The 23,907-nt window shown below is 37.0% G+C and overlaps 1 protein-coding gene across 1 annotated transcript in view; it reads left to right on the top strand.

Moving 5' to 3' along the window:
- Nucleotides 1–23,907, top strand: part of MALRD1 (MAM and LDL receptor class A domain containing 1) — a 285,631-nt gene that overhangs the window by 234,203 nt on the left and 27,521 nt on the right. Inside the window, exon 35 of the mRNA XM_009937935.2 lies at nt 1,924–1,990. Within this exon, the coding sequence (XP_009936237.2) occupies nt 1,924–1,990 (67 nt within the window). The remainder of the gene's footprint in view (nt 1–1,923; nt 1,991–23,907) is intronic.

Raw genomic sequence — 23,907 nt, forward strand, 5'->3', positions numbered from 1 at the left:
CTACTGAATCTTTAGGCAATCCTGAAACTTGACTGAATTGCCTCTGCTAAAACTTAATCAAACTACATCAGGCATGAGTTTTCCTGATGAAAGCATGACACAGATAAAATAGTGAAAAAAAGATTGAAAATAATATGCTTAGTTAATGTCCTCACAAGGGATGTTTCTTAAGGTATAAACACACTATTTAAAAAAAAAACCCTCAGTAGTATACTACTAAGGCATTCTCTTGGTTTTAGGTAACTGAAAAACTCTCTTAAGTTAACTCACATTTCTGAGTTTATAGGATTTTTGAGGGTATTTTTTTTCAAGTGTAACACAAATCCAGGCTGGAAAATAAAATGAAATATGAAAAATTTGTTTTAGCACAGTGCATTTCCCACAATATTCAGGTCTGTTTTGCAATAGGGAAATGATGGAGAAGACAAAGAACAGAACAATACAACATATCTAATCTGAACCAGATTTTTATTAAGAAAATCTAACACAAGCATAGATGATGATATAGATAATTAACTTTATGTATTCAAAATATGCCTTTCAGTGACAAAAAGCTATTGCAGTTCTTCCCCAAGCCAGTTATGAACTGTGAACCAGCTCTGTTTTAATAGTACTCCCTTCATTCTGGTGAAGTTACATTAGCTGAGAATTTAAGTCTCTGTTTTTATAATTTATTATGAGTTATGTAATAAAGTTTACAATATATAGTACGTATTGTAATAATACAATTCATTACAGTATGTTAAATGTTTAGGCACAAATTAAAAAATTTAAATTTACTTCTCCGTAGGAGGCATCCACTGGTTTCTCTGAGAGTGAAACTTGCCCACAAGTATTGTGTTCATTGTATATATTTGTTATAATTTTTAATTTTATAGTGAGAGAAGAAATTATACTTTAACATCAGAAAAATATCAGTTTTACAATGCAGAGAGAATACATGCTTGGTAAATTTATTTTATAAGAAGTATTTTAAATGTAAAGGAATATATTCAGAAATTAGTTCAGTGTAGAAGAATATAGAATATAAACTAGTAGACTTACATGACAGTAACATAGAAATCTTCCACTATTTTGTCAGAAAGCAGACTTTTTAAGTAATTTACTTTCCAAATTCCCTTCTTAAAACTGAAAGTATCCACACTGAATAGCACTGTTTATATGCCTCAGCAAACAATTTTACGTGGCATATATCCAAAATTCTTCAGGTCTAATTTGCATTTTACTAGTTATTTTCTCACTAAAGAAGACTGAGGGATTTGTTTTTGATTTCAGTTTTTTCTTACTGTAGAGATGTAAAACTAACCCATTAAAACTAGATGTGATGATGTGGAAATCCATGTTGAGGGATGTCAAAAGCTGATAACAGTATATCAGTGACAATCCCCTCTGCTTAAACAGCTTTATTTTTTTCAAGATTGATTTCTCTATTTCTTATGAGAATGTGAGTGTAAGCATTAAAATTCTGGACATCTTTAAAAAGAAGGCTGGTGACACAGGAGTAAGTGCCTGTTCATCACCCCTATATGCAACCTGCTAATAATAAAGTAGACAGGTACTAATTAAATGTAAGTTCATTTCTTTTGGCTCGTCTTTTATATATTCCTATATGTTTGAAAATTGAGTAAGTGGCAAAAGCTCCATTTCTGGAGTCTAATGAAACTCTGACTGGACAGAAATTAGAATCTTGTTCAAGTGAAGCACCACGATTTCTATAAGCTCAAGAGCAGCCCATTGACTCTTCTGTATTTATGACTTGACACTTGTGTCACCAAGTCAAGGTCTAAAGGAAGAGTTTTTGGAAGTTCTAAGCACCCAAAATTACAGGTGTGAATATTCTGCCATTTTGAAAATGAGGCAACGACAAGTATAATAATGAGGGGGGGGGGATTTCAATTGTGATTTTTACTTTTACATTTGCAGTTTGTCCTGAAGAATACTGCAAAAATGGAGGAAGATGCATCATCAAAGATGACATTCCGTTATGCCAGTAAGTTTCATTGGGGATTGATTTGTCCTTGAAGTTGGGAAAAGGTGCTGTTGAAAGAGCTGTCTTGTTCCCCAGGGACTGAAATGATATTTGATAGAAGTATATTTTTTAAAGTCTCTGTGTGTCTACACTATTTTTACTTAGAGTTGCTGAGCTAAGCCACATTTTGAAAAGAATATTATTTATCAGACAGAACTTTCTGTAACTTTCATCTATCATTGCATAAGACAACCTGTTGGCCTGACACCTCAAGTTTTCTGTCTCATATTTCACATCAACATTTAATAACACGTGCTTCTATGAAAAGTGACACTTATACACAGCTGGTCCTATGTAGCTCGAACGAGATTTACATCAGGCCATGTTCTTATCTTTATGTGAACTTGTGACGTATTTCTGTTATAATGTTATTTTTTGCATATATTTGGAGAAAGAAGGTAATGTTTTTGCACTTATGCCAATCAAATGGTTAAACATATGCTTGTATTTTTCTCGAAGTACTTTAAGCTGAAAAAAAATAATGTATGCTATGCTGATGTGGAATGTGCAAGTCATAGAATCATAGCATCGTAGAATGGTGAGGGTTGGAAGGGACCTTAAAGATCATCTGGTTCCAACCCCCATGCCATGAGCCAGGACGTCTTCCACTAGACCAGGTTGCTCAGAGCTCCATCTGACCTGGCCTTGAACGCTTCCAGGGAGGGGGCATCCACAGCTTCTCTGGGAAACCTGTTCCAGTGTTTCACCACCCTTATGGTGAAGAATTTCTTCCTAATATCTAATCTAAATCTGCCTTCTTTTAGTTTAGAGCTGTTCCCCCTTGTCCTATCACTACACAGCCTTGTGAAAAGTCCCTCTCCATCCTTCCTGTAGGCCCCCTTCAGGTACTGGAAAGCTGCTATAAGGTCACCCTGTAGCATTTTCTTCTCCAGGCTCAACAGCCCCAACTCTCTTAGCCTGTCCTCACAGGAGAGGTACTCCAGCCCTCTGATTATCTTCATGGCCCTTCTCTGGACCCACTCCAGCACATCCATGTCCTTCTTATGCTGGGGGCTCCAGAGCTGGACGCAGTACTCCAGGTGGGGTCTCACGAGAGCCGAGTAAAGGGGCAGAATCACCTCCCTTGACCTGCTGGCCATGCTTCTCTTGATAAGTCATTAGAAGGAGTCTCAGGCTATCTGGATGGATTCATTTACGCAAGATACCACTGTATTTCCCGCTGGGTAATTACAGGAGATGTTTTAAAGTGTAAAGAAAGCAGTGTTATACATTATTGTACTTTTGTCCTTCATGTGCTTCAGTGGATGTTGCCAAAGATTTTGCCAAATTAGTAAAGAAATGACTGGTTTATCAGAGTATCTATCTTACTCAAGACCAGACATTAAGGCTTGTCTCCTAGTCTCCAGGAAAATCATATTAATAAGATTGCTGACAGAATTTCAGCTATTGCAGAATCTGTATCTTTCAAGACAGGTTTACCCTTTATTAGTTGAAGAAATGTGGAAAATAACAGAAAATACAGCCACTTTTATATAGAGTACTTTGATTTAGCTCTCAGAAAACACTGCTAATTACCTACAGATTTCCGAAAGAATCTCGTCTGTTGTCAAACAGAGTATGGTCTCTGCAAGAAGCCTGGAATTTCATTAAACTGGCTGTTTCAAAACTTCTTGGGGAAGAGGAAGAAGGCTGTTTCAAAACTTCTTGGAGAAAGGGGACAAAAAACATATTGGAAGGTTGCAGATGAAATGGAATTCATAGCCAACAGAAAATAAAGGGGTTGGGAATAGCCAGGGAGTTTGAAATTGGTAGCTTAAACCATTGATCAACAATCAAACTGCTTATAGGGACAAGGCATTGGAAAGTAATTGAGATTTTAAGGATACAAGAGAATTATAAAAATCAAACTTCACTTCGGACTTGCCAAATGAAAGTAAACAGAATTAGCAGGTATTTTTTATGCACAGAAATAAAAGATAGTCAGAATAATAAAATAGTAAATAAGTTACTTTCCCTCAGCATTCATTAAGGAACGTGATATTGAATTCTAATGCAATGCATGGGTAATTTGAGCGAAGGCACAGAAATGAAAATGACCTAACTGATGGGCTAACATTACTCCAAGAGCTGTATGTGCTTGTGTTGGGGAAATAGGTTCTCTCTACTCAAGAATACTAGAAAAGTAGTACATGTTGCAATAGTGGAAGGCTTTCTGAAAACTCTGCTGGTAGGGGTGTAACTGGAGAAGAGCAAATGGAGAAGAAAAGGAACAGCCACTTCAACAGTTTGGTATCAGTATGATTCTAAGCTTTAGAATATTTTGTGGGAATTACTTATACATATACAGGGAAGTTATCCATTTCTAAGATAAGATTTTGCATTACATTTGAAAATCCCATATGTCAAACTCAAGAAAAGAAAGAAAAGAATAAATATGTACCTGAAATGATAAAAAATGTAAAAGTATCCCAGTTTTCATTTCCTAGGAAAAAATAATGAAAACCCTAGAAATTAATGTGGAAAAGACACTACCTTTTACCTGTTTGTTCTCAGTACTTACCTTAAATTTCCTGAAAAAGGAATGATAGATTTAGGTGGAGATACCTGCTTGTCTTGAGAGCAACTGCTCTTCTAGACTGCAGGGTAGGTAAGGAGAAAAAGCAGAGTGTGTAAGAACATAGGAAGCCAGTGGGACAGCAATGAAACCCTTGAAAAGAGCAGAGTACAGGTATTACAGAAGTGTCAGAGAAGGAGAGTCTTCCTAGATACTTAGAGGTAATTGTGTGGAGATTACAGTGATCCTAAATGTCACTGAGTTTGACTAATACTCTTCAGTAACACAGTGGACGAGGGGAAAATTTTGTAACATATCCTTTTATTGCTATTTCTTCTTGCATAATTGGTTCCAATATTCTTCCACTTAAGGAACTTGTGTTCTAGTTTCTAGAAAACAAAACATGAGTCTGGACTTTAAAAATCTCTTTGGTCTCTCTGAGAATGTTGGTTTAACAAAAATTTTGTGCACTCAAAGCTGCATTAAATTCAAGGTTCCATCATGTTCCTATAAAGAACAGAATTGCTGCTCATCTTATCTAAGTTTGAGGTATGTTGTTAGAAAATAATCCAGTCTCAGGAAAATATTTTTGTTGATAACAAGGGGTGAGTTTTTCTGTGTTTTTAACACAATGTGCTTGAAGTAGTTAGCTGCATAGACTCCTCCAAGTAGTTTAATGTCAGCATAGGAACAGAGTGAATATGCAGTAGCTGCTTAGGCAGAAGAAGTCAACTCTTTAAAGAAATTAAAAGTTTGTATTAGATTTTATACATTTAGTACTTCTCAAGTACCTTTGATGCTGTATGTTTTTATATTTGTGCACTAATTTTGCTGAAATATCTAAAGTGAATACTTAGAACATCAACCTGACTTTCAGTAATACGTAATGAAGAGGGATCAGTAGCAGGTGGAAAGTGAGCTCTGGCATTCCTCTATGAACAGGTATCTGTAGAACAGGTGGAACACATGACAGTGGATACAAGTCTAGATAAAGTTTTAGTATATATTGGAGTGGGTAACAGTTTTGGTATATAAGGTTGCTGTCATTTCTGTTCATGCTACTGAAAAATGCTTTTCTTTGCTGGTGCATAATGATTGTAGTAACATCAGTGATAAGCCACAGTATTTGAGAATGTGACTATCGATATGGTGGTGGATGCTCTCAGCGAGAGTTTGTGAGTAAATGCAGAGCAAAGGTACTTTACAGGTGGTGGTTAGCTTATCACTTGAATGAAAGACAGCTTAATGGTTGTCCTGATCTTCTCTGGTATTTGAAACCTGAGTTAGGTTTGAAAGCCATTTGCATTTGCTCCTGTATGGGCAGGAGAGTACTTGGGGCACATTTCAAGTATGTTTATCTTGTTCTTAGTACTTCTTCGGTATACTCTTTGGCTGCCAGATGGAGCTGTAGTCTGAAATGTTACAGCCACTCTCCTTTCACAAAATGTTACTTCTATTTGTCCTAACTGAGTTCCCTTCTGCTGTGGATGTGCAGCCAAGTGGCTAGCGCTGGCAATCTGTTACTGTGGCTGCACATGCAAATCATGATAATTTGAGCAATATGGGCTAGAAATTTTGCAATTTCGATAGTCTGATTTCAAAATTATTCCTTTGGTTATATGTGTACTTTCCCCAATTGTTTGTCCAGTGTTTTTTTGTGTTTGTCTGATTTTTTTTAAAGTGAGAACACAGACCTCTGGAAACATAGGAAAGAAATAATTATGAGAACAAGCAAGCTGGGAAAAGTGTGTTTTTAACACACTGAAGTGGAAGGTGAGGCTTCAAAGATGGTCCTAGTGACAAAAAAACCTCAGAGAACAGAAAAAAAAATAATTTACCAGACTGATAGTACATAAATTTAACTCTCATATCAGCTAGACAAGATTAATACAATACATTCACATTTAAAATGTACTAAAACTCGTATATAATAAACACAATACAGTGCTTGTCTTTCCTTTTATTTTATACAAACACTTTCCATGTAGCATATGTAATTTCAGAGCAGTTACACTGACTAATGCTAAAGAATAGAATGACAGTGCTTTTATTAATGTCTGAACTGTAAGAAGTCTCTATATTTAAGCAAAAAATGTAATTACATTCACTGGCCTGTAATTAAACAATCATGTTATAAATTAGAATTACTTCTTTATTAAACAGTTTTTACATTACATTGAATACGTACCATCCAGCTAACTGAGCTGTGGAGATTAGAATTTCAAGGAGTCATTATACATAGATAATTAATTAAGGTTATCTTTGTAGTTGTGCATCTAAATGTTGATTTGGCCCAAAGTATAGAAAATCAATTGTTCTATTTATTTGCTTTATGTGATGAAAGTAAAAAATATTACTTTCTCTTTTATGTTTTAGAAAAGAATTGATTTTACAGGGTAATAATTCATTCAGAGGAAATTTTTGCTTATCCTCCTTAGAAAAGCTACAGGCTTTTTGGTCCTCTACTTTTTATTTCTCTCCTAATTTTTAAAATGAGCTCATTATTATAAACACAAATGATCTGGTTTAATGTGCTAATAAGTATTTTATCCACAGTGGTACAATAGCAAATAGTATTCCGCAAAAATTTTTTTAAAAATTACTTTTTTGGGTAGTTGAGATGTATTCTCATAATTGGATTTTGTCTTCAAAATACTAACTTCTGGTAAGCACAATGCATTTTTAAGGAGAAGCTCTATGACGTGGCTTGTAACTATAAATAATTCCACAGCAGACTTGTTCAATACCTTTTCCAATCAAGTATCATATGTGCAATGGATGGAAATTCCACCTCCTCTCTGGGCAGTGTCTTCCAGTGAGGAATATAGGGATTTTTTCTAAACACGGTTGCCTTTGGATGTACTCTTACATGTACTGCTATACGTTTTTTTTGAGGAATGATGGTGGCAGTTATCTTCAAAAACTAAAAGGGAGGAAATTGTTTTAGTATCACAGGGTATGTAATGAAAATGGAGTTGTAGCAGTATTCCCACCTAAGAAAATAAAATGTTTGTAAGCATCTGGCCTGTGATTTGATGCAAATACAAAACCTAGAGATTGACTAGATAGACAGACCCAGTTCATGAGTAAAGAGACTTTAGAATGGGAGAAGATGGCAGTTTCCATATCAGTTGTTTGTCCTGCTGCTCTCAGAGATTCCCACCTCAGTTACAGGGAGGACTGCTGATGTAGCAGCTGTTGAATCACTGCAGATTATTAACTGTTGAAGCAAAGCAAACTGGTTCTGATTTCACTTCCTTCCCAAGAATTTTCTTCTAGATTTACTGAACAAATCTGACATAGATAAATTGATAAAGCTATATACAGCCTGTATATCTACCCAAAAAAGTGGCAGTCATGCAAAAGCAATTGTAGATAGGGGAGGAATGGAATAAGGATGTAACCATGAATAAAGACAGAAGCCATGAGGAGTAGTCAAAAAGATAAGGCATTGAAAAGGAATGTTATGCTAAGATTTGGCTTCTGGGAAATGAAGACAAAGGCATATTCTTATATGAAACATGTATACAAACATACAGATCTAGCACAGAGAGGTTTTTTTCATATCTTTCCATTACCCAAGTGCCATCTGAAAAGTGATGCTGAGGCAAACAAAGTAAGAAATGCGGGTTGCCTGAGTTGGGTAAAATTGAGAAAGGGAATACAAGTTAATAACTCTATTCTCCAGAATAAATGAGACACAGTTTATTGTGAAAGAAAATATACAGTATATTGATGGAAATGCACCTTTAAAGATCTGCTTAAAGGAAACTCTTTAATAGAGGTTCACCTCACCTGGAGGTTTGTGGCATTTTATATATTCAAATATTACTAATTAATGTTATCTTTCTTTTTCCCTACATTAAGAATACAACTAGCATACAAGAATCATTGTATACATAATCTAGGTATAATGCCCTTCCTTTAGAACTTAAGGTGTTTCAGAAATTTGTACCTTGTCTTTTAGTGTCCCCTGTACCAGCCCTGGACCTATGTTATTAATTGTCTGTCCAAATGGCATATTTCATTTCACAGTCTGGATCCCTATATTGAGGTATTATGTTTTCCAGTGAATCTGGCTGTGGCATTTAGTCCACTCAGATGGTGAGTCCTTATCTATCTTCAGGATATCCAGATGATAATACTGAAAGACTGCTGTTTTGGAGAACCAGAGTACTGATTTCCCTTCCAGTCATGGTATATTTCACATGACCTGCAGGCATTTTCGTTTATTTTTCCCCCACCCCCAAACACTAGGGATTATGGTGCAATGTGCAATGTGACAGAAACATAGATTCATAAATCCTACATATTTGGTCTATTTTGTAATAGTTGGAATGAAACAGCTTTTGATTTTGATGCTGATTGCCTATTCACAGGGCTTTCAGCAAGCATTTCACAACATAAAGAAACTGAAAAAAAAATTTTAAATCCGTTGTATTCTTCATATATGAGAATTCAGGAAATACTGATCCTCCATAAAGAATTAAATATGACAAATTCGTCTAGCAAATTTTTTTTTTTATATTTTCCACACTTGTACCAAGTGGCTTCAAAGTAAATACATTTGGCCAAACCTGTTTTAACTAGTGAGAACCTTTCCATAGAGCAAATTATCAATTATTTCTTTACAAATGGATACAATGTCTATCTTTTTCTGTTTAGAAGCCCTTACTTTGACCTTTGCTCTTTTTCCTCCTCTTTGCAGATAATAGCATAATCCTGAGGTCAGCTCCTTATCACACTGGAGCCAGCTGCTTCTTGCAGTTTGCAACTCCTAGAAATGATGAAAAAGACCAAAATTTATCTCAGTCAAACCTAATCAAATACATAGGGCAGTTTGCCACAATCTCCACTGAGGCAACAACATTCTGTGAAATTCACTTGTAAGTGGTTTGAATCTGTTGATTGCTGTATCCAATGATTTGAGAAGAAATCTGTCTTTCTTTGTTTCTTTATTCTAAAACTAAAACAAGATTCTCTCTATCTAATTTAAAGTTTGACTGCATGTAATCGAAAGCCAGATGTTTTACTCAATTAAACAAATATGACTGAACAGATCCAAAGCTTGTTTTCACAACAAATGTTTCTGACATATTTTTTTAGAAATTTCTAGCACCTAATTCACATGTAAATCATACATTCTCACTTAACTCTTGGGTTATGGTCTTTTTTTGAATGGAAAACTAAAGCTCAAGATATATGAAAAACTGGAAATGAGCAAAGTAAGTTATAGTCTTTCTCTGTCTTCCTGAGGTGAAGTACTACTCTGACAAATGGAAGAAGCATCTCTTCCTTGATCTATTTCTAGAATCTGAATAGCCCTTATAATGGAAAGAAGTAGTTTATGTACAGCCCATTGGTCATGCTGGAAAGCAAACTGTGATCCAGATATTTCCAAGTTGTCGCTTTATGATGCGTTTGCTGGATGGGGAGGTTTTCACCTGTATAGAAAATTAACAAGGAATTTCTGGGACAACTTCTAAATCAAAGAGCCTGATGAACATTATGTACAACCTCTAGTTGCAAGATTTTGGAGTTGAGAGTAGCTAACACTAGGAATAAAAGTAAGGGCATGTTTTGTTTTAAAAGGTGATTTTAGTACCTTATCAACCTGACTGCAAATCTCAAGATCAGAGTGAGAATTATGTTTAGAGTCTGATCAAAATAACTGACATTTTAATATAAAGATACTGTAATCTTATTGAGAAGGGTATAGGCAAATAAGTATAATTAACAGATACAGTGAAAATGACTTGGGCATATAAGAACGCTTGTGGGACAAATTTTTTCTTCAGCTGGATTTCCTCTCCCTACAAAACTTAACAGCAGCAGTGCTTAAGATGCTAAAAGCATTCAACCTCTCTACTAAATATCCTATATTGTTATTTTGATTTTCAATTCACTCTTTAAAAACAGAGTCAAAACAAACCAAGGTAACAAGATGTAGCAAACCACAGTTAGAGTTTATTATTACTAAGTGAAGTGAACTTCGACCTCAGAACGACTTATACCCCCAACTATAAGCATTATTACACTTAAAATTCAGGAGATAGATAAGTTTGTCTACAGTAGGGACAACCTTAGGATATGGGAAGTGTATCTGTAGGACAGGATGCTTGCTGAGTGATAATATCAAAGATTTTTATACAGGAAAATGTTAATTGATGCTGGATATTGAATGTTTGCCAAAGTGTGGAGGATTCCCTGAAGTGTTCTTCCTATGAACTCCAGATGCTGAAGAGTAGGAAACATAGACGAAAAGCTTTACATCACAATATTTTTTGTTCTGTTTTCCCAAAACAGGAAAGAATAGCTATAAAAACACATAAATACTTTTCAAAAGAGAGAAAATTAGGAGCAATTGAAGAATTACATACCAATGAAGGAAGTATAAACACAAGGGTTGCAAAGATTATTGTGCTACAGCTTCCTGTTCTTCACATTCATGTGCCTGTATTTTGTCTTTAGGTATACCTATTTATAGGCACAGAAATTATTCTTTTTCATTTGGATTATATGAAACAATAATTAATAAAGTCCATGATCAGATCTTCTTACTTATCTTGAGTAACAATCTTCTTTCAGACTTAGTCTTCCTGAATTTAAACGAAAGTAAGCGAGTGTGAAAACCAGTATTCTCATATCCTAAGATTACATCTGCACGTCAAAACTGCATTATCTAGGATCAACTCACCACTAGAGCCCTCTCTGTAAGAGGTATCAGGAGGCTACAGGTTGGGCATATCTAATACAATTCAAAATGTATCATAGAAGTTGTAAAGGAGACTTTTGCAAGGCATGTATACAATCATACTATCAAGCACGTCGATAAGAGTTTCGAACTTCTACTACAGTGAGGCAGATTGTGATGCAATTGTGCCTACATCTTCTATTCTGTACTAACTACATCCTGATATGTGGCATACACAGTCTGACCCACAAGACTCCCTAGGATTGCAATGTCCTCAGACTGTCTTGCACATTTGCAATTTTCCCTCTTGTTCAACCAGTGTGAATTTAAGTCTCCAAGAATTATACCCTTTGTGCTGTTGCTAGGTGGATGAGGGATTGACTAAAAGCAGCAAATTCTACTAAATTAAGAACTCTTGAACTTTTCTTGCCAGCTTTTGAAGTGTTGACTGATCTGTAAAGCTCCATGCATTTTAATTTTAAACACACATACAGACATAGAGGATTTTTCTCAATGCTTGGAGGGATCTTTTCATGTTTGCTATTGCTCCAATCAGCTGCTAGGCTACATCTCAGAACGGTAAGCATTAACTGTGTGCTATTCCCACACAGACTTTTGTATACCCTTTACAGAAAAAGTACACATACATTTAAGCTAAGATAATTATGTCTGCATCTGGTCTGCAAGTCATATTTTCAATGTACAGAAATATTTCTCTTTTAAAAATATATACTGCATTGCAAGATATATGTGAACTTTGACATATCCTTTAAAGCCTGTCAGGTTAATGTGGTTCATGTAAGAGTTATAGTATTGATCTCAACACCAGAGTTATTACAGGAATAAACATCAGTCGTCAAGCTAGGTTTCAGAATTCAGTAAACTGCAGTAGGTTGAGATTTTATGTGTTTGTTTTTAAATGGTGGAGGTGAGAAAGGGTTTGCATTTAAGGGAATTATTTCCCTGTGGGTAAGAAAACTACTTGGCCAGGACACATGACGTTTTATCCTAGTCTTTGTTTCTTTGCAGTATGTGTGCATTGGTATCAGCAGGCTAGATAACAAAGCAGAACACAGATAAATCATAAGCCAGATTTCTGGAAAGTTATCATATGGCTTCCTAGCTATGCTGAACTAAACTGTGCCTTAACTCACCCTCTGTGCAGCCACATAGAAACCAAAACTGCGGTGGTTCTTTCTGCAGTCAGTGAGAAAGGATTGATTGTCAATGAGCCCAGACTGGTTCCTCTATTTTTATCTCTATTTCTGTACGTAGTTAGAGCACCTTGGAAGCTGTATAAATTCCTTGGATAGATTTCAGGTATCAACTGTGTATAAATACATGTCTTGTGCCTAGGTTAACCCTCAAAACGTGCCTTTGTTGGAAGAGAAAAGAAAATAGTATTGGAGTGAACAATATGTAATGATGGCTTCTTTAATGTAAGTGCTAAGCAAGATTATACGGCAAGGATTGTCTAAATTCTAACATGAAATATGTTTAAGGTCTGGGTCATTAACTTAGTATATGATAAAATTATTTTTATTGCTTCATAAAATCAGAGTAGGATAATGAGAAAAAAACCACAAATATTAAAACACCTTCCCCTCACCTCTCCCTTCGTCCCAGGCTTGACTTCACTCCTGATTTCTCTACCTCCTCCCCACAGGATGTGCAGGGGGATGAGGAATGGGGGCTGTGGTCAGTTCATCACACGTTGTCTCTGCTCCTCCCCTCAAGTTGTCAGGGGGAGGACTCCTCACACTCTGCCCTTGCTCCAGACTGGGGTCCTTCCTGCAGGGGACAGTCCTCCACGAACTGCTCCAAAGTGAGTTCTTCCCACAGGCTGCAGCTCTTCACAAACTGTTCCAGTCTGGGTTCATTCCATGGGCTGCAGTCCTTCAGGAACAGGCTGCTCCAGCATGGGTCCCCCACAGGGTCACAAGTCCTGTCAGAAAACCTGCTCCGGCGTGGGCTCCTCTCTCCATGGGTCCACAAGTCCTGCAAGGAGCCTGCTCCAGCATAGGCTCCCCATGGGGTCACAGACTCCTTCAGGCATGCCCCTGCTCCGGCGTGGGGTTCTCTGTGTCCTGCAGGTGGATATCTACTCCACTGTGGACCTCCATGGGCTGCGGAGTGACAGCCTGCCTCACTGTGGTCCTCTCCACAGGTTGCAGGAGAATCTTTGCTCCGGTGCCTGGAGCAACTCCTCCTCCTCCTTCACCGACCCTGATGTCTGCACAGTTGTTGCTCTCACATATTCTCACTCCTCTATCCTGCTGCAATTGTGCAGGCTTTTCCCCCCCTGCTTAAATATGTTATCCCAGAGGCACTACCACCGTTGCAGATGGGCTTGGCCTCGACAAGCAGGCGGTCCATCTTGGAGCCAGCTGGCATTGGCTCTGTTGGCCTTAGGGGAAGCTTCTGGCAGTTTCTCACAGAAGCCACCCCTGAAGCCCTCCTGCTACCAAAACCTTGCCATGCAAATCCAGTATATCCACTGATGAAAGGTCTGCTCGACTAAATTTGGTGGCAAAATTCATGCAAATAAAAAAAATTTGCTTAGGGTTATAAAATAAAGATAACAACCAGATGACTACCTACAGATAATGGAGCCTGTGTTATGCAGTCCTTGCGTGCTTGTTTCCCACACAGGCTACTGATAGTGCAGCTTTGCCTGACTAGGAGCAGAACAAAATGTTTTTCAGCAGTTCTACATAGAGCTGAACGTACTAATGCTTGTTTTTCACAGAGCAGGATTCTAGTTTATAAACAGTTATTTCTGCTCGGGTAATTTTATTTTCAGATTTTAGGTACTTTTTTGAAAACAAATGATTTTTATCAGGTGAATTAAAGTGCATGGTTTGATTTGTATTGTAGTCTATTAAAAAAAAATATAGGCCAGCAGGAGTTTTTTAATCATCCATTATTAATAGCTTTCAATAGGTGGAAAAAAGCTTTTATTTGCTTTGTTTTTCTTTATCCCTTCTGTAAATTAATACTTTATTAATGTGACATTTGCTTGGGACCTAGGAAAAGGGAAAAAACATCTCTTAAAGCTTGTTTAATATTTTAGTCTTTGGAAAATATTGTGTTTACATAGTCATAGAAATGCACAGAGATTATCTTCCCATCACTTTTGCTTCTAGAGGTGAAGATGAGAAGCTTTGACAGAACACATTTGGAGGCTACACAGCAGCTATTCATTATTATAGTTCTAGTGTTTTAATAGGTATCTTAAATTTTTCTCTGCCAGGGTCTCCTTTACATTATCAGTAAAGTCTATCAGTATGGTTTTCTGTAACTTGATCAGCAAAAAAAGATAGACTGAGAATGTTTTACTTAATGTAGGTAGCTGAGAATTTTTTTCTGATGTATCATAAGATAGTACAGGAAAGCTAAATATATGCATACAGCTGTGTAACCAATAATATAAACTAGATTATAAAAGCATAATTCAATTAGCTTATATATATATACACATATACATAATGCTTCTACTTTGTGCCCTTAGAATACTTTTCAGTGTGCTGTTACTACAGGCAGCAAGATACAAGTCACTGTAAAAACAGAAGTTTTTAATATACCTCATGCTTTACTCTGACCTACAAAAATCGTACTGTTACAGAACTATGAACATCATATTTAAAGATGTGAATATACAACAAAATTCTGTGTTTGATCTAATACAGAAGTTGATAAATTATCAAATTACTGTTTCTTAGATTTCTAAAATTATATATTTATCTATATTGTCATTAAAATATTTCATACAGTAAGGTCAAAGTAAGACTTCAATAGGCGTCTTAATGTGACCCCAACAGAGGACCTAACGGTATTTGATTTTTCTCTCTCTATGTATGTTTTATATGGCAGAACCATTTTATATATGAAAAAGATTGCAAATATCTTATTAGCTTTCTATGTGCAGTCTATACCCAGTACAAGTTTGTCGTGGTTTAGCCCCAGCCCACAACTAAGCACCACGCAGCCACTCACTCACCCCCCTCCTTCCCTCACCGTGAGATGGGGAAGAGAATGGGGTAGGGGGCAGAAGTAAAACTCATGGGTTGAGATAAAGACAGTTTAATAGGAAAGCAAATGAAGAGATTAATAACAACAATAATGATAATAGTAATAATACATACAAAACAAGTGATGCACAATGCAATTGCTTACCACCTTATGAACAATACCAAGCCCATCCCCAAGGAGAAATCACTGCCCCCTTGCCAATTCCCCCAGCATATATACTGAGCAGGACATCATGTGGAAGAGAATACCAATTTGGACAGTTTGGGTCAGCTGTCCTAGCTACATCCCCTCCCAGCTTCCCTTGCACGTGGTAGGCCAGGCCATTGGGAGAATCTGAAAAGTCCTTGAGTGCCTAGCAACAACTAAAAATGTCAGTATATTATCAATATTATTTTCACCCTGAATCAAAAACACAGTGCTACACTAGTTACCAGAAAGAAAACTAGTTCTACTCCAGCTGAAACCAAGACAAAGGTTAAGGTCGAGTTTTAGTCTTGTGAAGAAGTTCTCCAGAAAACCTTTCCCTTAGTCATCTGGGGCTACTCTGCAGTTCTACACTTTGAACTTCCCCTAATTATTACATGCAGCTTGTGTCTGTACCTTACACATTCTTTCTCGATTTTGCATTTTAAAAAGTGTTCTTACCCATCACATCTAACAGAAGTTCTTGGCCAAGCTGTCATCGTCATGCATCTCAGTTACTGCAGCGTTGTCCCTCCTTGCTTGAATGACTGCAAGGTTTTTAGGCTGATGTGCCTCAGAAAGCAGCTGCAGAGAGGATTCTTCTGACCATTGCTTTGACCATGTTGTGCTTCTTTTTGCTTCTCTGCTCCCTCTTTCTTATTGCATCAGATGTTAATTATTGACCCTGTATTCGAAGCTTTCATAATTTATTCCCACTCCATTTATCATTACTCATTTAGCGAGTATAATTTGAATATGTTTCAAATACTGGATGCTAATCCAGGGTGTAATATGGACAGAATGACCTGTCCCCTACCCAGCATACAACAATTGCAATAGATAGTATTTTAACAGGTCTCTGCACCCTTGTCAAAGGTACTCATTGTACTTACTGAACAGAAAACAGGTATCTTTCAAAATACCTTCATTTTAAACATGCGTGAAACAAGGACTGAGCACAGGAAGGAATTAGGCATATGATTTCCTTATAAATTCAAAAAAATCAAAGCATAGTACAATAATCTTGCCTTTGACATTTGAGCTTCTTTTACAACTTTTTCATCTTCAGTCTCTTGCCTTCTCTTTTAATAACCTATTTTGTTCCGGTAGTATGAGGTCCTTACAGCTGGTATTGGCATGCAATGCTGGAACAAATAGTTTGGTAAATTTTCAAGGCCATCTTTATTTGAATAGCTTTTCTTAAAACTGTGCATAATGTACAAGTATTACTAAAAATTGCACTGTAAAATTCTTTTGTAAAGGCAGGCTGGGCTGCAACATTCAAAGCTCTGCTGATGACATTTCAGGAGCATACATGTGCTGCAATAGTAATTAAAATGAAAAGTTTCCCCTTTTCCAGGCTGGCTCAAGAAAGCAATTTGTAGTTCATAAGGTCTTGGGGGGAGGAGGGGAGGGGAGAAGAAAAAAAGCCCCCCAAACAAAAAACCCAATCAAAACCTTTGTTAATGCCATGGGCTAAACACATTCATCTCTATCTTTTTCTTTCTATTTGGAACTGGGAGAAGAACAATTTGCACACAATTTGTAGAACACTAGGGATATAATACTAGTTCTTAAATAGGCAGGCAGATTCTACCCTTATTCTGTTAATGCTAATTTGCTTAGACTTTGCTAAATGTTACATGACGGAATTAAAAATTAGTTAGAAGATTAATCCCTTGTTCTCCTTTCACACACACCCCACCCAGGACATGTTAGTGAACATGAGAATGGTGTCATTCTTGCTCAAATTCTCAACACAAGGAATCATTTCTTCACTAGAATAAAAAAGATTTTAAAGTTTTCTGTCAAAAAGCAGAAATATTCTGCAAAAAGCTGTCTAGTCAGAAAATTGTCTGCAAAGTTATTTTTGAAGGGAAAATATCGCATCTGACCTAGTCAAAAACCTCTGGAATGTTTAGAAAGGCAGAATATTTGTCTTCATTCTTAGATTGTACCTCTCTGGGGATTTTTTGGTTATAAATTTTAGGGAAGTATCCAGTCAAGACTCACTGTTCTCAGTACAAGCCTGGGCTATCAATGTACAAACACATATGTATATCTTATATGATGAAGGGAAGCGGTTGTCAGGAGATGGAGTACTTTTTCAACATCTGAAAAATAATCTTCCCTCTTGTGAATGAAGTCCTCATTACAAAGTATTTTCACCCAGTATCCAAAAACCGTCTCCCTTTTAATGTTACTGAAATACAGAAGTTGTCAGAAGACTCTTTTACTTGTGGCTCATATTCTGGCGTATCATCAGCGAAATAGGAAGCACAGAAAAATTGTGAAACATTTTTTTAATGGTTTAAAAAAATAATGAAGCTAAGTATTCAGAGCAGTACCACTGTGTGCATTCCTCATGACTAATTCCACTCTTCTGCAACAAAGAACGCACATTGACATATTTTTGCTGTTGCTATTTTTAGGGTACTTCAACTACTATTTTCAGGTACAGATTTATGAATCTTGCAAGGAAAGATGGCTGGACCTTTGAAAAACAATTTTTTTGACATAAAAATTCTGAGGTCACAGTCAAAAGTGCTTGAGCAACTATGCACTTACTGTGTACATCCTTTCATTCTGCTTCTGTGAGGCTGTAAAACCAGTCCTGAGAATAAAGTGCAAGTCTGGAATTGAGAATGTCTCAGCTCAGCATCTGCAGCTCCCCTAATATTAGGTCTTCCAACGCACACAAGCAATTTAAAAACCCATATCTTACCCACTTTCAAAAGGCTTTTTCACACAATATCACGTAAGTATTAATAAAGTTCACCATTTTCCTCTCTGTGACTTACTACTTCATCAGTAACGAGCTTATAACAGTGCTCCCTCTCCTCCAGTCCTTTTGATTTGTTTGTTTCGAGCTCTTCCTGAGAGGGACTCTTTGGAGTTTTGTTTGCCTTAATGAAATGGGACCAGATATAATAACAAACACAGGAACTGCAATAGTAAATTTTAAGTACATAAACAAATGTGAAGTTTCTACATGCTCTCTGAGACTTCTGAGTACCCTGAGAAGCCAGTAAAACAATTTCTGAAAAAAATCCTGTTGTAAAAATGTGGAAGCATAATATGAGTTCTTGCAGAACACTTGGATTTTCTTATGTCCTTATTTTAAAAAGTAGAATACAAAATTAACACACAGCACACTTTTGCTATGTGTTTTTTAATGTTACTGAGGCTTCTGGAAGACTAGTGTCAGAGTAAGGCAATGATAGATGTATACAACAGTTTGATGAGTAAACTCTGTTGGACTTTAGTAATGAAGTACCAGAGTTTAGTTAAGAATATTCAGTAAAGTTTATTTTCAGTAATGTACTAAAGCAAAACTGGAATGTCTTATTCTACCTAGAATCACTGCTCAGCTATCACTGGAGCTTTTACCTTTGTGTTCATAATATCACATAATACTTGCAGGAGTAAATCAGATATCCTTAAGCTAAAAAGCAATCAATATCTCTACATCTTTAATTTCTACTCACTTCTTCTACATAAATGTTGGTTTATGTGTCCATTTCTCCTTCCTTAGGGCTGACTGTGAGCTAAATTCTGTGTAGGGAAATATCAATTATGTTAATAGAAATTCCACATTTGGATCTAGGGTAGACTTTACATATCCACTAGCAACGATTGTATCAAGATTAATCTGCATTTTCCAAAGAATTCAAGGACAAGATAGGAATGGATACAGATATGTCAGTCCTCTAAATAGTGCCAATCTTTCCAAACAATTGCCCTGAGCTTTCAGCTAGTTCAGGCAAACCACAATTCTATGCAGATCACAAGGGATGGAAGGATTATTGGCCTTTCCATCCTCATTCATCTTGCAACCCTGTGTTTATGAAATGTCATGAGAAAAATATTGCATTTGCTAACCTTCCTTATGATTAGCTAAGCTGGGGTTTAGGGGCCAGAGAATGGCTTTCTTCCACTGCATGGTTACCACAAAATAAGGACATCTGCTGTAACTTTAAAAGTGTAGATCCAGTAATGTTTTCCTAATCACCACAGATATGGCACACAGGACATTTCTTCAGCTTTTGATTCCCGGTGAAGTCACCACCCACAAAGTATTGTCTGTGCAAGTCAGACTTCTGGCAGCAGGCTCAAGAGCAAAGGCTCAGGCCCAAACCATAAGAGATATGTCAGCAAACAGTTTAACTTCCTTTTTGCTGTGTGGGTGACCAGAGCAACAGGAAGGTTGTTTTTATTGAATCCTCATGGCAAGTAAGTTCTCAAAGTTTCTTTCCTGAGAAAGAAATAAAAGAGCTGGAAAGGAACTGTGTAGGGACAAGTACCAAAGCAGCATAATTAACCTCAAAGGTAAATAAACTCATTTAAAGGGTTATTCACAAGAACACAAAGTGCATGAACATTAAGTGTTGATCTCATATTAACCCTTAACCCTTCAATAAAAAAGCTGAGGGTAATCTGAGATACTAGCAACAATTCAATGCTGAAACAAAAAACGAAATTCAGTACTCAGTTTACAAAACTGGGTAGATCCTTCAGTTTGCAGTGATGTTCATACAAGCACTACAATGTGTACATGCCTGCAACAGATCCTGTTTCCTCTCTTGTCAGTATTTGGCCCCACAGATTTTGTATTTCCAGCTTCGTTCTTGAGCATCAGAAGAAGCTCGTAGCAGTGAGTAACACCATAGTAATAACTGAATCAATTCTTCAGCTGATGTAAATATTTTTATCTCCATCTGGAAGTGTAAAGTGAAAAAGCCAGCCAGCTTTACACCAATGTTCACTGTATAAATAGGGCAGGATTTTATTCATGTCTTATCAAAAAGGAATTGCTTTGAAACAGAACCTGATTTTAACTGATTTAGTGTTACACTTGAAGATACTGTTTTTAATTAATCCCTGGACTTCTTTTTTCCATTTAATTTTGAATTTGTTGCTAAACAGTCCTTCACAGTTAAACTTTTAAGTGATCAGAAATAGGGTGCTGGTCTGCTGAACCATCATGGTATTGAACTGTATAAACCACTTAAACACAGAATTTCACCTGGATTTTTTTCATCCTCTGATTTGAAGTTTGTAACAAAGCCCAGTCCCTCAAGTACACATTCTGTGTTTAACTGGCAGTTGTCATTTTTTAATATACAAAGCATATGTTTTATAATACTTATGAAAGTATTTCCCAAATTTAAAATTCCAAGGTTTTTCTCATGACTCCCAACATTGCTAATTTGTCTTTATTCTTTGTTAGGATCTTATTAGTTATAGTCTTTACTCTTAATATTGGTGTTTCTTCAGATCCAGCATGAAATGCCTTTTTTGTAAAGTGATACCAACCAAATGTCTAATACACGAAACCAGTGACAAGGGCATTATTTTTTCATTTGAATTCAGAACAACTCGTTATTTTGTTTTTGGTTATCAACTTTGCTTTGCTTCCTCACTTCTTCTTCTTAGTAAGATACTCTGTAGAAATATCCTACAAAGTAGTTGAGTGGTATTTACGGTCTTTCCAAAACAGAAAAAAATATCAGGAAAGATATTTTTCCTTGGAATTCCAAACCAAATCAAGTAAAGAGGCTCAGAAAATATTATAATCTGCAGCCTGTTATGGGTGGACAGCACTACTACTCCTCCGTATGCAGAAATCCCATCTGCTCCAATGTTTGTGATTATAACCCCATCTAAATGCGGACCTTCAAAGTAAGTCCTTGAACATAAAAGAAGATTATAAACATTCCTTTCTTTCCTGGATATTTGAGCAAAAGATCCTGAATTGAATTCCTTGTAATAGAAGTCTCCCATAAATTTAACTGCTTAAAGGGGAAAATCTATGTCTCCGTAAAGTATTGCAAATATATTTATGAATTCAACTTAAAGAACTGCTGTACAGCATCCCAAAATGTTGTTTCTTAAGTATTGCCACTTAAAATTCTTACTTATTATAAGCAGGCAAGAGACAAATAATCAGACATTTTTTATTTTAATAGGTGAAGGATTAGATTTCAAGTTTTGGAGGTAGATTGCCAGAAGATCTAAACATTGAGGTTAAGGTAGCATATTAAGTACAATAAGCAGACAGAGGTGGCAAAACATTGTTTTCTTCAAGCCTGGTTAGTATTTTCCCTTACTGTGTAAGAGCTAAGAGAAGAAAATAGATATTGTTCTTCCGTTCCATTTCCTCTGGGATGAGCCTGACTACAAGTTCTTTCACAACTGATTTACAGGAAAGGGAGAGAGGGTGGGAGGGAAGGAAGAAACGGAGAAAGGAAGGAAGGAAGAAAGGATGGAAATCACCAGAAATTCTGGGCACTGGTTGTCCATGCCACAGTGTACACTGGCAGCTGCCTACACTAGAAGAATGTCCATTCATCAAGATTTCCTCTTGCACTGTTCATCAGGACACAGCTCTGGTGCAGGGCCACTCTCTGGGTGTTGTAGTAAATACCTGGTGAGCCTTCCCTCAGTCTGCTTAGATACAATGACTTATGAGAAAAGGAATGTCTGAGATTCTTAGTGGGACATACAAGTCAATGGATATTGGACAAGGTTACAAACAGAACTGAGAAATTCTGTATTTTTAAACCTCTTTTTAGCCTGAGACATTAAGAAAACGAGGTTAGTGTAACTGTACTGCTATTCTACTTGTCAGTCCATAATTCTTTCCACCCAAATGCATATGTAGCTTGTCAGTAGATTTTGACCAGTCTTGACACGGGAAATAGAGATATCCAAGATGTGATATCCCCAGAGCTTTTTGGAAAAAAATGTTTACGATGGAAAGACAGGAAAACCTGATTTGTAGTACTCTGTTGTCTCCAAAATAAGGCAAAATGGCAGTATGAGCTCAATAGTTATTTATCCTCTTTGCCGTGCATGTATTAACCAACAAATATGCAACCACTGGTCTCGTGACACCATGCTAACTCTTGTCCAGCTTTATATGACAGAGTTGTCAGTGAGAGAGTTGAAAGTACTGTAGAGAAGATCTGAAAGAAATAGGCTGAAGATGGAAGAAATTACGAGGACATGAGAAAAATGATGTTACTGAGAGTGTAATTGGATCTGGACACATAGGACACTAGGCATTACTACATCCACTGTTAGCAAAACATCTTTTCATTAAAATTGGTAATAATCATCACTTTATACAATCTAATATTTCAAGACATTAAAATCTTCAGCACAGAGATAACTGAGATAACAAAGCAAATGCAAATTTTTATCACTTCTGCTATAACATGTAGCTGAAGAATGTCTATATATTTTTTTTAAATAGTTACAAAAGTCCCAACTGTTGCCTCACAGACAAAGTCCATCTCACAGGATGTTTTCCTCTGGCCTGCCTGCTTTTCAGCCAAGAAGAGGCAGGCTCAGGCTCCTGCCACTTCCCAGCAGCTGCGTATCTCCTGCTGTACTTGTGCATGGGAAACACCTACAGATGCCTCTGGGCCAGTGGTTTTTGCTGGAAGATTTAACATATCATCACACTCACAAGATGAGGACCCCAAAGGGAGGCTCTAGCTCTGTGACTGTCAAGGTTGCAATACTTTATGACCTACCCTAAGGTCAAACCCAGGCCAAGAAAAAAACATTTGGCTTTTTTTTGCCTAATATTGCGTGTTATTTTTTGATCCCCTAAGATGTACTTGCAACATGCTCTGTCTAAAAAGTGGATGTGCCCAGACTGAACACAAAAAGGCTTTTAGAATAAAAGCCAGCTTTTCCTGGAATCTGAACTAGAATATTATTTAAATCAAGAGAACTCAGTGTGGCTAGGGACAATAGAGTAGAAGTAAACGCATTTACTCAGAGCTGTTCCCTTGCCTACTTGTTCTCAAGGATGTGTCCTCGCTCCCCAGCTTGTTGCAGTTAATTCGGACACTTTCTGAGTGGCTGCAAGCTCTGCTCCTTCTCCTCTGATCCACAGAAAGCATCCCCTCAGCTCTGAGGGCCTGTTCCTCCTTCTCTCTTTTCAGTTGTTTCTCAGTCTTCTTTACCTGAGCTGCAGGCTGGCAGCTCTGTGCTGTGTCTCCCTGTCCTGCTGAGCCTGATTTCATCCATGGGATGGATTTCATCCATAGTCCTCAGCTCTTCTCCAGATGCTCAGTAGTTTCCCAGGAAAAGAGCAATCTGCTTCCTCTGGCAGAGAGTTCAACCAAAGCTAATCACGCTGATTAAAGGAACTTAACATAAAGCTGAAAACAAACATGCAATCTATCTACATATTTACATTTGGAAAGAAACAGGCTGAGATTGTCAAATTTTCAATATGAAAAGCAAGCATCGCATGACCTGTGACAAAATAGCAAGAATGGCCAATATGTTTGCCTTGCATCAGCCTGTCACAATCTTCACAGCTCTGTGCATATACTTGGTGCTCACACTGCATCTTCAGGTGTTCTAGTAGTCCAGGTCCAGAAATAATATCAATCCTGATGGGGAGTTTTGGTTAGTATCACAGTATAACCAAAA

Source organism: Opisthocomus hoazin, chromosome 4, assembly GCF_030867145.1.
Source record: "Opisthocomus hoazin isolate bOpiHoa1 chromosome 4, bOpiHoa1.hap1, whole genome shotgun sequence".
NCBI classification, from domain to species: Eukaryota; Metazoa; Chordata; class Aves; order Opisthocomiformes; family Opisthocomidae; genus Opisthocomus; species Opisthocomus hoazin.